General features: G+C 52.0%; 1 protein-coding gene across 1 annotated transcript; it reads right to left on the reverse strand.

The window, feature by feature from the left end:
* Positions 1-6196: 6196 nt before the first annotated feature.
* Positions 6197-16536, reverse strand: ISL1 (ISL LIM homeobox 1). The gene is made up of 6 exons (XM_029057338.2): positions 16404-16536; positions 15394-15583; positions 12584-12843; positions 10494-10780; positions 9127-9294; positions 6197-7204 (listed from the first exon to the last, which is right to left on the reverse strand). Exons 1-6 carry the CDS (start codon positions 16429-16431, stop codon positions 7088-7090), a joined length of 1050 nt encoding a protein of 349 aa, XP_028913171.1. The 5' UTR covers positions 16432-16536; the 3' UTR covers positions 6197-7087.
* Between the last annotated feature and the right edge of the window lie 835 nt (positions 16537-17371).

Consider the following 17371-nt stretch of genomic DNA (forward strand, 5'->3'; position numbering starts at 1 on the left):
TTATCATTATTAGCATCCGCCACAGCTCTGTGTGACAGGGGGGAGAAAGAGAGGGCGAAGGACGAGCCCGGGGCAGCTCTCTGGAAAGAGGAATGGATGTTTCTTAGACCGGTCCATTAAAACAATAAAGTGAGAGCTGTAAAGAAAGGTGCCGGCCCGGCATTTCGGTCCATCCCAGAGTCCAGTGCAGGAAACCTCTCTGCGCTGATCCCAGGGGCAGATAAGAGGCCGCCGAGCCACCGACCCCGTCTAGACTGGGGACCTCACAAGTCAAACCAGTTGTTTGGATTTTCGTCTCCTAGATCTCCCAAACCGATCAGGGGGAGACACTGGGATGCAATCTTTTCTTCTTGATCCTGCTGCTCTCCCAGCGGCTGCAGGGGACATCACCTCTCTGCTCCTCTGCGCAACTCTGCGCACCTCTCCATACTTGGGCCTACCGGGCCTGGACACCACCACTGGGGGCCTGGTGTTCATTCATTCATTCGGTCGTATTTAGTGAGTGCTTACTAAGTGCAGAGCACTGTACTAAGCGCTTGGCGGATGGTGATGAATACAAGGTGATGAGGTTGTCCCACTTGGGGCTCACAGCTGCAATCCCCATTTTACAGATGAGGTGACTGAGGTGCAGAGACGTTAAGTGACTTGCCCAAGGTCACACAGCAGACAGTTGGCAGAGACGGGATTAGAACCCACGATCTCTGATCCCAAGTCCTTGCTACTAGGCCACGCCGACAGCGCCTCCGCCACTTTTCTGCTGCGTAGAGAACGACGGGGCCGGGAAAATAGCCGCCGAGGGTCAGTTGAGGGGACGGCCGAGAGGAGACGAGAACAAGGAATCGGGATATCGCGCACCTTTGGAGAGAGGCGGCTGCCAGTGACGATGATGATGGTGATGATGGTATTTGTTAAGCGCTTACTATGTGCCAAGCACTGTTTTGGGGGAGTTACAAGGTTATCGGGTTGTCCCAAGTGGGACTCACAGTCTTAATCCCCATTTTACAGATGAGGGAACTGAGGCACACAGAGGTTAAGTGACTTACCCAAAGTCACCCAGCTGACAAGTGGCAGAGCCAGGATTAGATCCCACGACCTCTGACTCCCAGGCCCGGGCTCTTTCCACTAAGCCACGCTGCTTCTATGTTTCTCAGTGTTCTTCTGCATCCGTGACCCCATCGTTAATGAGAAAAAATCACAGCAGGCTGTGAGGAGGAAAAAGGCACGCAAAACATAAAATACATATATTGCAGTGAATATTGTATTCGTAGACATAAAACACACACCTATCTATACACACAAATGTACACATAATTATCCATGTACATTATACACTAACACATAACAATTATGTATACATAATGTATAAGTAATACATTATACAACTATATGTATAGCATATTAATCCTTTTTTACATTCTATATTCTATAGACTATAGGATATATATTATGGGGTAGTATTACATCCAGAACCTATGACAAATTATATATGTGACATACCTACATAATAAAGGATGCAAAAAAAAAGATGTATTGTTACGTAGAACGTTTATGTTGTATAACGTAAAGGATGTAAAAAAAGGATGAAAAAAGGATAATATGTTATATAGAACTTGAGCCCGTTGTTGGGCAGTGATTGTCTCTGTCTGTTGCCGAATTGTACATTCCAAGTGCTTAGTACAGTGTTCTGCACATAGTAAGCACTCAATAAATACGATCGAATGAATAAAAAGTTTGTGTTATTTAACATAAAGGATATAAAAAAGGATGTAGTGTTCTATAGAACATTTATGTTATATAACATAAAGGATGTAAAAAAGGATGTAATGTTCTATAAAACATTTATGTTATATAACATAAAGGATGTAAAAAAAGGATGTAATGTGTTCTTTAGAACAATTACGTTATATACCATAAAGATGTAAAAAAAAGGACGGAATGCATTCTGTAGAACATTTATGTTATATAACATAAAGGATGTAAAAAAGGATGTAATGTGTTCTATAGATCATTTATGTTATATAACACAGAGGATGTAAAAAAAGATGTAATATGTTCTATAGAACATGTATGTTATATAACAAAGGATGTAAAAAGAGATGTACAATGTTACACAAATATATATATATATAAAATATTACATCCTTTATCATAGATACTGCCTGTCCTATATTATCGTGGAGTGTTACATCCTTATATATTACATATACTATATGCATAGACTATATACAGATAAAGGTCGTAATAGTTCAGGACGATCAAGTCGCGAACAATCAGTGGAATCTTCCCCCTCGCCCCACCCCCACTTTTCTCCATGCGAACCGACCCCTCCGTCTACACTTGAGAAGGCTCCGGGAGGTGTGGAGAGATCCTCCATCACCAACCGGGACATTGTTAGCTGTTAAAGTTTATGTTTCTGGCGCCTGAGCTCAAACACCCCTTCGGTGGCTTTCTCCGTTATCAAGAAAACAACAATCAGAAAGGATCAGTAAACAGGATCTACTCGCCAGCGCCCTTTCTTAAACTACTTGCAGCTTAGTGGGGGAAGACAAACAGCAGGAGTATTCTTGGCCGAGTTTGCCATTTTAAGAAACCAATATTTAAAAGATCGTTGGGCGACTCCGAATGACAGACCGACCTGGGTGGGGTTTAAGCATCTCTTGCCCTCGCGCAGACTTTTCGGCGTTCCCACGCTAGCTTGATTCGGGAGACGATCGAAAAAGCGTGAACGAATAAGCTTCGCACCTAGAGAGGGGGGGATGAGCCGCCTTTACTTTCTCTCCTGAAGAGGGAACGGAAATTCCCAGGCACGAAAACTCACACTCACTGGTCACTGCTCACCTGAAGGGGCACCGTCATTTCCACCACCACCGGCCCTTTCGTCCCCGTGGCTCCGCCGATCTACATCCGAGCGAGTGAAATATTCAAACGGGGAGAGATCTGATTATTCCAATCGGATTCCCACGGTTCGGAATCCGGATCGGCTTTAGGTGGACGCAGTCAAAATAGGGAGGGAAAGGAAGGTCCTTCAGAGAGAGCAGATCCAACCACCGGTCGGTGATGAGAAAGAAACAGTGTCTCGGGTAAAAAGCACAAAGGGTTGATTTGACTCACTAACAAGTGAAAAAAAAAATAAATAAACCGTCCGTCCGAAGTTTTTAATACAGTCTATAATACAATATAGTATTATTTTAAATCGGATTTATTGAGCGCTTACTGTGTGCAGTGCACTGTAGAACGGTGCTTGGCACATGGTAGGCGCTTAACGAATACTATAATCATTATTACTAAGCGTTTGGGGGAGTACAATATAAACCAGACGCATTCCCCGCCCACGACGAGCTCACTTTCTCACCTGACGACGGGAATAACGAAGTAAGAATTATGGTACTCGTTAAGCGCTTCCTATGTGCCAAGCACTGTTCTAAACGCCAATCTCTGGGACCCGTGGACTCGACGCCCACCCCACATATACACGAGTACACGCCAACACACACCAGCCCACACGCATCTTCCGACAGGAATTGTTTTCAACGAGAAAATGGCTTGGGGTCTCAAGTTATTCATTTCGCATTTCTGAAGGCCCCGAACTCGCCCTGGACGAACGTTCTCGGGACAGGACGGGTCTGGTGTTGGAAGAGAAAATGCGGTAGAAGTCGAATAAAACGGTCGGGGTAGACAAGGGACGAGGGAATCCTGTATCCTCCCAGAGGCATTTATGGAGAGACAGCGAAGTGTCGTCTGCAGGCGCATTGGATTTTAGCTGCAGAAGCAGGAGGAAATTAGTCGTAATGTCCAGAAGGACGGATTCGGAGCTTCGAGGAGGGGGAAGCAGGAAGATGGGGGAGGGAGATCAAGGCTAATAGCAAGCAGGAGGGATTTTATGAGCAGAGTACTCCACATGCTCTATCTGCCCCACAGATAGGGAAAGAGAGAAAGTGTGCTTGGGTGACCTCCAACTAATAAATACGCGGGGAATCAGAATAAACTCCTTCTCGGGTCCCTGAACTATTTAGCATCTAGGTCCTGCGTGTGTGTGTGTGTGTGTGTGTGTGTATTTTGTCTCTTTCCAGTTTCGTAGCAGACATTTGGGCTACCCCGCAGGTACAGAGGCGGAAACACACAATCCCTTATCTGTTAGAAACATAAACACACGCCCACAACAAAAACAACGCCATTGACCACAACGATAATTTTCAGCATAAAGAGCCCTAATGAGACACCCCGGGGCGCTTTCTCCTCCCTCGCCCTAACAAGCTCACCGAATTTTTTTTTTTTGGTTTTTTTTTTTTTTTTTTTCCCCCGACCTTGGGGGAAGAGGCTGATTTTCACACCCCGGTGAGTCTGGGGGAGTCGGGCGGCGGCTTGGTGGGGGAAAGGGAGAGGAAATTTGTCAGAGTCTCTGTTAATCCCATGCCAGCCCTTGTCCTCACCGCAAACTGGAGAGGTTTGCAAAATCCTTCCACCGATGGGAAAGAAAATAAGAAGACGGGGGTTTGGGGGGGGAAGGGGGGTGGAAGGGGAAGGGAGAGAGAAAGAGGAGGAGAGATAGGGGGGAAATCAGTGACTTCTCTTTTTTTTTTTTAACAGACAACCACAAGCCATCATTACGGTCGGCCATATTATTACCACCGTCAAGAATTAGAGCCAACAATCATGGTAATCAGCGGCCATGTCTAATGCACTGTAGCTTTTTTTCACTGCAAAGTTTGTTTTCCCTGCCCCGCGCCGAAGCCTGCAATTAGCCCGTTATGCAGAAAGCCGCCAAACAAAAGGCTAATTGAAGCTCCCTCCTCGCAGCAGGTTTGGGGGGTGGGGGGGTGGGGGGTGGGAGGCGACTTAGAGCCCAGAAAAAGACTTGGCCCTGCCCTCATCCCACCCTTAGACTCCCCCCTTTCCCCCCCCCAGGCACTAGCCAAGTGGCTTGTGACCGGTGAATCCAGCACGCAGAACTGACCGGGAAGGACCAGCCAGCTTGAGCAGAGAAAAAGCCGAAAAGCCGAGGCGTGGAAGGGCTCCTGGCTTGCCCGGGGAGGAAGCCTCCGGGCTGACCAGCTTCTAGCTTCATTCCAGTCGCCAGGGCCTGTACAAGGGGCAACCGGGCCAGCAGGCCACGGTCCCGGGGGGAGGGGAGAGGAGGGAAATTACAGGGAGCGATCCCTTAGGGATAATAATAATGATAGTAATAATGGCATTTGTTAAGCGCTTACTAGGTGCCAGGCACTGTTCTAAGCGCTGGGGTAGATAATAAGCTAATTGGGTTGGACGCAGTCCCTATCCCACACGGGGCTCGCTGTCTTAATGAATCCCCATTTTCCAGATGAGGGAACTGAGGCACAGAGACGTGGAGCAACTTGCCCCAGGTCGCACAGCAGACAAGTGGCAGATACCGGGATTCGAACCCCTGACCTTCTGACTCCCAGGCCCCGAGCTCTATCCACTAGACCGTGCCTTTTGCAATACGAGAGGCGGCGCGAACAAGAGACGGCCCAAACCTTCTTATCCAAATAGAGCAGCATTTTTCGAAAGGCCACGAAGAATAACGCCCATACCTGGCCGACTCCTCCGAACGAGCCTCTTCGACCTGAAATGCGGTCCCGGGATGCGCCTCGAGCAGCCAAGCCTTTGCAGAAACCACTCGAAATTAGGCCGGGGCGGGTGGAAGGGGTGGGGGAGAGAGAGAGGAGGAGAGAGAGGAGGTCCTGAAAGCAAAATACGGGATCTCATTTTCCGAAAACAAGAACGTTGTCACAGCTGAGTGCTAACGGCATCCAACCAGCTTTGATCCACTCCTCGACCCGAAATTTACAAGCCGGACCCTAGTTAACTACTTGCCATAAAAGATCACACCTACTGTAAGTCGCCCAGGCCCGCTCCCATGCAATATTTGATTTCACGTGTCTAGCAGCTAACTTGTTAACATATAAAAGAGGGACCTGGATCGCAAGGTTTAGTTCTTTATCTATGCCAAATGTTTATTAGTGAAATCGTCCTGAAGATATGATTCTACATATGGCGCTTTTATTTCACAGAATATTTAAGAAAAAGGACAACACATAGAATTGGACACAGAATTCAAAGACCACGGTACAACCTTCTTCTCCTTTTTTTTTTTACTTCAGCAAACAAAAAAAGTCAAATGACATGAAAAGTGGCGAGTCTTCCGACAATAAATAATAAATTACTTTATAATTTTTGCAATGCAAGAGCGAACAAAAATGTTTCCTTTTTTTCTCTTTATTTCCAGAGAGAGAAAACAGTCGTTTTAACCAATAACTATACACATCTTTGGGGGAAAAGTTCTTGGACGGACACGAGTCAAACACAATCCCGAGACGCTTGTGGCAAAATAGAGGTAACCTTGTTGCAATGCTTTCTAAAGTTGGTTTTTAAATCGGAATTCAAAAACCTTTAAAGTCGCTTCAGACTTCTTGATAGAGGATGGATCTCAAAAACAGAACAAAAGAGAAAGAGAGAGAGAGAGAGAAATAGAAACCAGCTATGGGGCATGCTAAGAGACCTGGTTTTTTAGGCAAGCCCGTGGAAGAGTTCACTTTAAGCATTTCAGACCCACGCTGACCCGCAATCCTTGCAACGTCGCTTTCCATGTCGACAGCAGCTTTGTCTCTTTCCCGGATCTTGGAGGAGCTCCGGTTTGGCAAGGCAACGACCAATATAGAAACAGCACCATTCGGGAATCGATGAACTAGGAAAAATCTCTTTCCCTCGGTTCCTCTCTAGATGTGCAGTGAAATGAAAATGCTCTTTTTTGAGATCCGCGAATATAAATCCTCTACGTTTTTAAAAACTTTTTTTTCAGTACTCCTACTTGGATAGCGTTTCTGTTTGTTTGTTTGTTTTTTAAATTCTAGTAAAATCCCATGATTGTCTTCACAGTGTTGCTACCATATCACTTTGTCATTAAAACAGACTTCGTGCGTTTCATGGAGCGCTCATGTCTAGATTCAGTTTTCGTTAACTCGGTTGTTAAATACTTTTGCCGCAGAGTCCGACGGTGTAACTTCCCACTTGCTCCAACGGGGAAAAGCCAAGCGGGAAGGAAAAACAAAACAAAACAAAAATCCCTCATTCATGCCTCGATCGGACTGGCTACCATGCTGTTGGGGGTGTCTGGGAGCTGAGAAGACATCGATGCTACTTCACTCCCGGTAGAATTGGAACCGGGGCCTCCTTCCGAAAAATTAACCTGCAGCGAAGACGGGAGACAGAGAAAGGAAGGGGGTTAGTCCTGAGCCCAGCAGGGAGGAAACACGAGTGGGGCAATGTTCAGGCCTGCTGGGTCAGCCCAGGAACCCAACTCCGGGGAGACACGCGTGGCTCTGTACAGACGCCACGGAGCAGAAAGCGATCGCGGGCCATTGGATGCCACTGATTTCCCAACACGATGTGGCGTTCTCGAGGGGTTCCCATGTTGCTTCCCACAGTTTTTTGGTTTTTCCCAGCCCTTGGGTCACTGGAATCGCTGGTTCTCTCTCTCTCTACACCAGGTGGGATTAGAAGGACCCTCCGGGCCATGGGAAAGGAGAGGTCCGTCTGGGCGCTGCCTATACGGACCAACAGCCGAGACGTCCACTGCCTCTCCCCCCGCCCACCTCGGCCCCGACTTCTGGACGCCTGTCCTTCACGTGGATGCCACAACCCGACCTTAAACACTTGTCTTGACCTCCCCCCGCCCCACCTCTCCTCTAAACATCCATGAAACTCACCCACACTCAGCCAGTCCCCCCAACACCAGACCCCGCCCCCCCATGTTTGAGTCTGTGAGCCCCATATGGGATAGGGACTGTGTCCGATCCTATTACCTTGTATCTTCCCCAGCGCTTAGAAAAGTGCCTGGCACCTAGTAAGCACTTAACAAATACCATAATCACCCTTCTTTGCCCTGTAATCTGTCTCCCTCCAGCTCCCAAAGACCTCCAGGCCTCATTATGCCCGTATCCGCCCCCCCGCAAACATACACATCCCCAGCCCCCCAACATTGACTGCCAGTCAATCCTCCCGGGGGAAGCCCGGATCGGGAGGGAGACAATGAGGGCCTTTCCCTGGGATAGGGGGAGGAGGGACGCTGGTTAGACACCCCCGGGGTTTCTTGGGGACACCATTGTTATTCAGGACTCTCTTCTTTAAACACACACGCACACACACACACACACACACACATTAATTAAGGTGTAAAATTCAGTGACTAGGTGACTCCGAGTCCCTACGGTCAGGTGGGGTGGAGGAAATGTGCCCTCGGTAATTTGCAGCTGTAGCGCAGAAGCATCTAAAAGACCTTATCTTCCTGCTCACATCCACGGATGGGGTCCATCACCACCACCAATTCAACAACAACAATAACAATAATAATATGTTTACTGAACACTCACGGGGTCCAATGCTTAGTGCTTAGCACATAATGCCTGAACCAGTACCATCAAGACAATTACTAAGCCACATGGATACCGGTCGGGACCACCGTGGCTCCCCACTATGCCAAGTGGGTGCATTGGTGCCCCGAGGCCCTGGCAGTGACTGAGCAGGCCGCATACCCTCCTCGCCCGGTAGGGCATTTATGCCTAGACATTCATGGTAGCCTGGGGGCGGCGCATCCAGAGAGAGGGGCCTAGTACGTGTGAGCTCGCCATTCACACACCAACACTGCAGCGAAGACGCTCCCGGGCCTCTGGGGCGCCTGCATGTGTACACACACACACACAATCACACCTTCACAAACTGGGATCCTGACGGCCACTGCCCACCTCTTACAGTCTTTACAATCCATCCCTGAAGGCCGGGAATGATTAGAGATCGGGGTATCGTGGTGGGGAGGAAAGTTCCTTGTGTATGTGTGTGTCTGTGTGTGATTGTCGTGGGCCTGGGTGCCGTGGGGATGCCCTGGGGGGGAGGAGGTGATATGGAGGATGCTTGGGAGGAGGGGGTTACCGTGCGGGGTTGGCAGGGGACTACGAACAAGCTTCCACGGATTTGGGGCGGCGGCATGTGAAGGACCAGCCCGAAGGACCGGATTGGGGAATCAGCGACCTCTCCACACCCACCTGCGGGGCGGCCAAGAAAGAGTGGGGTGGCTTTCCGGCTCCCTCCCCCCGCCCCCCACCCGCCCCTCACCAGTTGTTGGAAGGCGGGCTGATCGATGTCGCTCTGCAGGGCGAAGTCGCTCAGAACTTTCCAGGGCGGCTGGTAGCTCTGCACCTCCACGGGGTTGGCCTGCAAACCGCCGTCGTGCCTCTCCGGGCTGGCGGCCACCATGGGGGTCCCCGCCATCCCCTGGATATTCTGCAAACGAAGCCCACCCCCGGGGGTGGTGGGTCAGCGAGGGGAGGGAGAAGGCCCCCCTTTCCCTCCTAACCTCCCACTCGGCCTCTGGCTCAGTTCTGCCTTCTCAGGGCACAGTGGTTGGCACTGCCATGCCATGTGCCCAGCCAGGCATCCACGGGATATGGATCTGCCATGGGTCTGCACACGAGTGGGACTGTGTATGTGTGGCTTTGTGCCTCGTCTTTCCTCTCCAACTCTGCCCAACCAGTCTGCCCAGCTCCTCCTCTCTCCCAGCACACAAGCATAACACCATCCCCACCAACAAAAAATGCACAGCCCCCCAAACATGCACGTGGATGCCCACACAGGGGAGCCCAGCTGGACACTACAACCTGTGTTGCCTCTAAGCAAAGACACACAAGTGAACTCGGCCTCCAGCCTCCTGAGGTCTGTAATGCTTGTGACACTGACCGGGTTCGGCCCAGACTCACGAATCACTGGCCCAGTCCCCTATACCATCCTCCCTTTACTCCTTTCCTTCTGCCCCCTGCCCCCCGAGGGTTGCCCATGTCCCCACAATCTACCCAGGGAGCAGAGGACCGGAACGAATCAGAGGAACGGAGTTCCAACCCCAGCTCTGCAACTTGTCTGCTGCGTGACCTTGGGCAAGCCACTTACATTCTCTGGGCCTCAGTCACCTCATCTGTAAAATGGGGATTAAGACTGTGATCCCCATGTGGGATAACCTGATGACCCTGTATCTACCCCAGTGCTTAGAACAGTGCTTGGCACATAAGCGCTTAACAAATACCTCCATTAGTAGTAGTAGTAGTAGTAGTAGTAGTAAGCGCTTAACAAATACATTATTACAATTATTGGCTGCTGTGTGACCTCGGGCAAGTCACTTCGCGTCTCTGGGCCTCAGTTATCTCATCTGTAAAATGGGGATGAAGACCGTGAAACCCGGGTGGGACAGGGACTGCGTCCAAACCGCTCGTCTCGTACCTACCCGGCGCCTGATACACACCACAACAAATACCATTTAAAAAAAAAATAATAAAAACCCAACCGGGATCGTGGTTCGCAAGAAAGAGTCGGTCGGTTCCACGGGCCCTATCTTATCTCCGAATTCTGCACCCTGGGCACCCTTTCCTTCACCTCCCGGGCCCGGTCACCCCAGCCCAGGGCCGGAGGGTCCAACCGGGAGTCCCCCTCACCGTCTTGTCGTTGGGCTGTTGCTGCTGCAGCTGTTTCATCATGATGCTGCGCTTCTTGTCCTTACAGCGCTTGTTCTGGAACCAGACGCGGATGACCCGGGGGCTCAGCCCGGTCATCTCCACCAGCTGCTCTTTCATGAGGGCGTCCGGCCGCGGGTTGGCCGCGTAGCAGGTCCTCAAGGTATGCAGCTGCTTCTCGTTCAGGACGGTCCGCACCCGGGTGGTCTTCTCCGGCTGCTTGTGGACGTGGGGTCGCAGGGCGGGCTGCCTGGCGGAGATAGGTTCTGCTGTAAGGGAAGAGCAGGCTCGTGGGTAAAACGGGAACGAGCCGAGCCGGCCGGACACCGTGCGCTGTGCGCTCCGCGCTGCGGGCTTTGGTCGGGGTGGGGTGGGGTGGGGAGGGGAGGGAGGGAGGGAGGGAGGGAGGGGGCCGTCGCTTAGATTCGAGCCCGCTGCCTGAGCTGACCCTGGAAGGTCCTGGATGTCCAGGGCGGTGGCTGTTTCTGGCGGTGGAGACAATAGGAGGGGATGGATGACTTGGCTCATCCTCTTCTTCGGGTCCGGCGTCGCCCACTCCACAGGGAGAGCCGTCCTCCCACCCGCGCCCTCTCCGCCCCTAGACTGGAAACTCCCTCCATCGTCCCCGTGGTGGAGAGAAGACAGCCCCCTCCTCCCCAGGGACCCTCACCAGACCCCCGAACCCGCAGGGAATCGAGCCAGAAACGCACCCCAAAGAGGGATCCCCAGAGGCGCGTTAATGCGGGGGAAGGGGAATTCTGTCATTTAGCGCTTGGGCCACGACCTTGCCGAGCCTCCTCTCCTTCCCAAGTGGCCACCGAGCAGGGGGGGGAGGCTGTTGGGAAGCTGCGGGCCGGGAATATGGGGAGTCCCTCCTGCCATTTCCCCGGGTGGATGACTGCCGAAAGCGCCCCTCTCCATCCAGGCGATCGGGCCTGCGGGCTGCCGCTGAAATCCGAGGAGGCCCGGGGCCAGGCGAGCCCGGCTCCCCGCCTTGGGTTGCCGTGGGCCTCTTTGCCATCCCAAACCGGCCCCTCTTCGACGGCGAGGGGGCCCGTCCCTGCCCTATCCTTCTCCAAAAGTCGAGTTCCTAAGAACCCGCTTGGTTCCAAATCTCCCTCTTGGAGAAGGGAGCGATAACGCGTTTTTACGAGCCGGGGAGGGGCGGTCGGGACCCGAAGGTGGAGACGGGCTACCCAGCCGGATCGAAGATGAAATTCTCAGCAGACCACGTAAAACGCTCCAAGAAGTCGGCTTCGCTTTAAAACGGCAATTACCGCCGATTAGCTCGTTGACAAGTTTTAAATTACCGCTGGCCGCCGCTGGCCTGCAGTCATTAGCTCTGCGGATCCGGACACCCTCTTTCGCGCAAAGATCCTTCGGAATCAAAATCTCCCTCGGCGTGTGGGCCACGTTTTAGCGGGAAAGGATTCGAAGGAGTGCTCTGCACGCGGTAGGCGCTCAATAAATACGCCTGAATGAATGAATTCACTCCCCGAACATCCAGGCTTTCTCACCTCTCTCTGTAGGAGAGGAACGCTCCGAGGCCGAGAAGGCCACGGCTGCTGAAGGCTTTAATATCCGACGGATGGGTGCGTGATGGCTTTCTAATAAACCGTGGTTGAGAGGTTAACCGTGACCGGGAGTGTAATATATCATAGGTGGGTACGCGTGTGCACGCGTGCACACTTTAAAGGTGAATAGAGAGACGCATCCACGTGGAGCATTTGCGAGCACGCTCGGTCCTGCAGATCCTCCGGGTGAGTGTTTTTTATGGAAGACTGTGTGAGCCCCACGTGGGGCAACCTGATGACCTTGTATCTACCCCGGCGCTCGGAACAGTGCTTGACACACAGTAAGCGCTTAACAAATACCACCGGCATCGTCATCATTATTACTAGGCTGACAGACGGCGGGTCGGAGAGAAAAAGTTGAAGCGGCAAGGAGACGGCTCCTCTCCCTGGCTGGTTTGGGGCTTATTCTGGAGGGGAGTGGAGGGGAACGGATCCAGGCGTTTCCAGCTCCTGTGCTGCATGCAAGACTGGGGGGGAGGAGAGGTGCCCGAAAAATACCTGCCATCTGGAGCGGGCGGGCGGGATGCAGGGGGCTGAGCGGATCTCCCGCGCCCAGACTGGCCCTTTCCACCACATCGTGATCAGCCCGGCAGAAGAGCCCGTCCTCCCGCAGCGCGAACTCGTCCCCGGGGATGAGCTGGCGGCTGCAGGCCACGCAGCGGAAACACTCGATGTGATAGACCTTGGAGCGGGCGCGCATCACGAAGTCGTTCTTGCTGAACCCGATGCTGCACTTGGCGCACTTGATGCCGTATAGCCTGTGCGGGCCCACCCGGGGTAGGAGGGATGGAGGAGGAGGGGGGAGAGAAGAACAAGGACAAAGAGGGTTGGCTTCATTCCCCCCCCCCCCACCCCCCCCCCCCAGGAGGCACACACGTCCCCCATTTGGCGAGGAGGAAGGGGACCCCGAAGTGTCCCGGTGCGCGCTAGGGCGCGTTTCTCCCTCTCTCTTCCCCCGTCTCCCCGCGTCCCCCGGGCTGCTGCTTCTCCTCCTCCTTCCCGGCCCCGTTGCCCCTCCTGGAACCCCCTTCCAGCCCCTGTGGCCCGCACCGCTTGGAGAGGGCCGCATTCCGTTCCCCGCGGCGGTCAGGTCTCCGGGACACCTCAGTCTCCTCCAGTTGCAAGCCCGGCCGCCCCCCGCCCCCAAATCCAGAAGCACAAACATTCAGCTCGCCAGTCCCTTCCTGCACCCTCTCCAAGGAGGCAGGAGTTCAGCGCACAGGACACCCTCTCTGGGGAGCGACAACGAACAACAACCAAAAAATAAAAAAAAAGGCACCAACCCTATCCTAGTCCTAATCTGTTTTCTCCATCCTGGGCTGGCGGGAGACGTCAAGGCCCAGATCCAGACCCGAAAAGGGAGAGACAGCGGCTAAAGACTTCCTTGCTGGCATTTCAACAGCGCTAGGCAAGCAAACAAGACACCTTGTTGGTTTAATCCTCGCTGCCTATTCACATGACCCTTCCCCTCTTTAAAACTCAAAAGGAGATGGTTCTTTTTTTTGGGGGGGGGGGTGGTTAGGCCCTCTCTAAGGGAGCAGGAAATCAACAGAAAGCGCACACAAAGGGACAACGGACGACGAAAACAGAGGGGGAAAAAACTCCCTCTGGAAAATGCAGGCTAGGAAAATGCAGGCTTTTTAAAAACCTCTTCTTATTAGGTAGTTATAAAAGTGATATGAGCGAAACCTTGGCTTTAGAGAAATAGCCGGTCGGGTTCAGTATCATTTGGAAATAAACGCGTCGTGAATTCAGCACACGCAAGCGTGTACCTATCGTGGCAAAAAAAAAATTCTCTCCACTCGGGTATTCCCAAGCTTGCACACTGAGGTTAAAAACACATTCCCGCGTGGGGTAAGCAACATTTCCCAGAGGGCTCGAGTTCTTATTCACGACAACTAGCAATCCAAATACCAGTTTAGTCGTCAATATTACAAGATGGAAGCGAAAAGGGTTTTTTTCTACTTATATAATCATGATATAGTCCAGATACTCTTGGCCTTTCCTTGAATACGCTAAATTTTATACCTCGGTTTAAATGCGATGCTTTTAACGCCTCCCTCACACACAACCCCTCAAATGTGTAGAAAACTTTTGTTTTTTAGAATAGTAATAGCTCTTACGTTTACCCTGCCCAATTATACAGTTATATTATGAACTCAAGCGGATGGAGGGATTGTTTTTACGTAGTATAACAAAGACATCCTCTATTCCGTCAAAAGGCTGGACTAAAAAGAAACTTCCCATAGAATATTCGAGTTAATGAGAGCTAGAATTATTCTCCGGCGCTGTAGTTTAATAGAACGAATTCCTGGTTTGTAAGGCATTCGGGAAAATCAGAAAAAAAACCCAAAACATTTGATGTTTTGAAAGGAAAAATTTGGGATAGAGGCAACTATATGATCGCTTTCTTACACGAACTAAGAAAAAATAAAATTCGATAAACAATGGCTTTGGCCGACGTCTTTCGGGTACTGCTGATTATTTTGTCATCTATATAGTGGGGGGGGGGGGGACCTGAATTTAAACGACAGCTGAAGTTGGCATCACACGATAAATACTAAAATAGCCCGAAGTTGCTCTTGGGCTTTTACTCGTGTCGGGGATTGGCAACTCACACATTTTATCAGTTACCAGATTTTAATGTGAGGAAGGAAGCAGTTCCATTATCTAAATATACCGATTGTTCGAGGACAGATGATGGGCAATTTGATCTGCTCTGTCTAATTCATCAGGACCGATAAGATAAGAGAGAAAAGACAGTCAGATGTCACCGAAGGGTTAATATTTAAAAAGATTAAATGTCAGTTAATTTTGCAGAGAATATATGAGTTTCGTTTTGCAGTGGTTTGTTTTTTTTTTCCAAAAAGGAGTCCTTCCTCTAAACCCGATGAACAATACCTTTGTTTTTAGTGGGGAAAAGTTCGTCCACAAATGTGATTTCTTTGAACTTCTGTTTCACACTGAATTCAAGTGGGGAGCAAATCTTTAAGCGATTCCTAGCGCACCTCACGTAAAATCCACTCAGACTTCTTAAACTCCCGAGAGTTCAGACGCCTCCAAACCCGTATCTAAGAGATTAAACCCGAACGAGTCTCTCCTCGGAACTTGTTTATATCGCCATTCGAACACCGCCCCTGCAGACAACCTCTGTTTCATGGACTGTAGTTGTTTTTAATACAGAGGCCGAGGACTCGCATTATTAACTTTTCCTCTAGGCTTCAAAAGTGAAGGGTGTGAACAAACAAGGCGCATCAACAAGGGGAAAACAATCTTTCAAAATAAGGAAATAGTTGTAAACGGCGTACCTGATATAATCTCTTTTACAGTAGGTTTTACCATCTCTAACAAAGCATGTACAGGTCTCGTCCAGATACTGGTTACACTCGGCACATTTCAAACACGCCGCATGCCATTCCAAATCCGGAGAAACCCTCAGAATATACTGATCGTGAATCTGATTGCCGCAACCAACACATAGGGAAATCAGACGTTTTTCTGAAATGAAAATAAATACATGATTGACTCGGCGCTCACTCTCCTACAGAGATAAACACACTTTCAGCGTCGTCCCCTTAGAGGGTAAACTCTAGGAGGGTTTTTGAAAGAGCATTGCACTTTTGGGTGGTAATTGGAGTGTGCCAGCAAAACCTTGACTCGTTTTAAAAGGAGGTGGAACGTATGTAAAATGCAGATCTGAATAGTCTTCGGTGGGATGGTGTCCCCCCCCCCCCCAAAAAAAAAGCCTAGCAGGCAATCAGAACTGCTCATTCGTATTTCTCTGTCCCCTCTCTGTGCCATGATCTTTGGCCAGGCTTCTGGAGAAATCCGAGTGGAAAGGAGAGGATTTTGAGCCGGTAGCGTTCGGTGACCGCCCGAGTGTCTACACTGCCCCACCAACCCGCTCTTGAAATGGAAAGGGGACGGAGGGTTTAGCAGAACCCGAGCTCGACGCGGTTCTCCGCCCCCCGTTCCCCTCTCGCGGCTCAATCCCGGGGGGTCGGGACAGAGCAATGACCCCGGCTTCCCTGGGAAGGGACCCCCTCCCTCTTAGACGCCCCCAGCCCCATCCCGGCCAGCTCCGAGGAGATGCGGGATCCCGGAGGAGAACGGAAACGCAAGGTATGGGCCCACCCGGGCCAGACGGAACCGACAGCAAGCATGCACCCCAGGCCACCAGACAAAAATCGTAATGAAAAAAAGGACATATATTCCTCCCTCCCCGGAGCCAGTTCCCCCGATCCGGCCGGCTGGATTTCCCCCAGGCCCAGGACCGGCCCCGAGCCGTTCCGACGAGGTAGAAATTTCCTTCGCTTACTTTTTGGTGGATCTCCCATGTCGCCCATGTCTGAGAGAGGGTGTAATGTCCACAGTGAAATGGTGCTTGGAAAGTTGCTCAGAGAGCCGAGAGGAGGCTGGGGCTGAGTGGGAGAGGGGTGGTCGGGCAGGGTGGCCGAGGGGGTGCGGGGCGCGCCGGGCCGGGGGTGGGGAGCGGGTTGGGGGGGGGGGGGTCGCCGGAGGAGAGGAGAGGAGAGGAGAGGAGAAAGGCGCGGTGGCGAGGGGCGCAGCGGAGAGGAGAGAGGGACTCAATCCGGCTCGGGCACCTCTTCCTTATCTCTTTCTCAAACTTCTCTGCTCCAACTCAGCTCCATCTCCATTGGTGTGACGCAGTGTGAGGGGACGTCAGCCCAGCTCCCGAGCTCATTGGCCGGGGGGCGGCCCGGACCAGCTGTTCTGATTATCATATTGCAGCCTCCGCGACCCGTGCGCCACTGGACCCTGGTGCGCCCTCGGGTGCGCAACGCGGGCGCGCAGCGCTGGATCCCCTTCTCCTCGCCCTCTCCTGCCCCTCTCCCCCCCTCCCCCCCCCACCCTCCTCCCTACACACCCCTGGACTCGTCCCCTTCCCCCGATCCCCTCCCAGCTGACCCCCCACCCCCCCTCCCTCGTTGACCCCGTCCCCGGGCCCAGGGCTCCGGTCACCTTAGCGGTGACTCCGGGAAGAGCCCCGCCGGACCGGACGCGCTCCGGCCGGGAGACAATGGAGGGGCGGCTCTTGCGGCAGCGGGGGTGGTGGTGGTCTTCGCCTCCTCGCCCTCCCCTCCTCCCTCCCCCGGGCTCCCTCCCGAGCAAACTCGACCCCCGAGGGTGGACCGCCCAAGGCCGTCCGTCTGGCCGTGCGCCTAGGTGCGTGCATGCACGCCTGGGGATTTATCCATCCTCAGTCTGAAGCTTTTTTTTTTTTTTTTTGCCGGCTAGAAGGATGGGAAGGAGGGGGGCTACCGG

This window comes from Ornithorhynchus anatinus, chromosome 1, assembly GCF_004115215.2.
Source record: "Ornithorhynchus anatinus isolate Pmale09 chromosome 1, mOrnAna1.pri.v4, whole genome shotgun sequence".
In the NCBI taxonomy this organism is placed as follows: domain Eukaryota; kingdom Metazoa; phylum Chordata; class Mammalia; order Monotremata; family Ornithorhynchidae; genus Ornithorhynchus; species Ornithorhynchus anatinus.

Excerpts from the sequence above, each read along its gene's own strand:
- ISL1 (XM_029057338.2), bottom strand. The coding sequence starts at position 16,431 with ATGGGCGACATGGGAGATCCACCAAAAA. Across the intron at positions 10,781-12,583 it reads CCGCCCGCTCCAGATGGCAG|CAGAACCTATCTCCGCCAGG; the intron begins GTATTTTTCGGG and ends CTTCCCTTACAG. Across the intron at positions 9,295-10,493 it reads AACAGCCCAACGACAAGACG|AATATCCAGGGGATGGCGGG; the intron begins GTGAGGGGGACT and ends CTTCGTTTGCAG.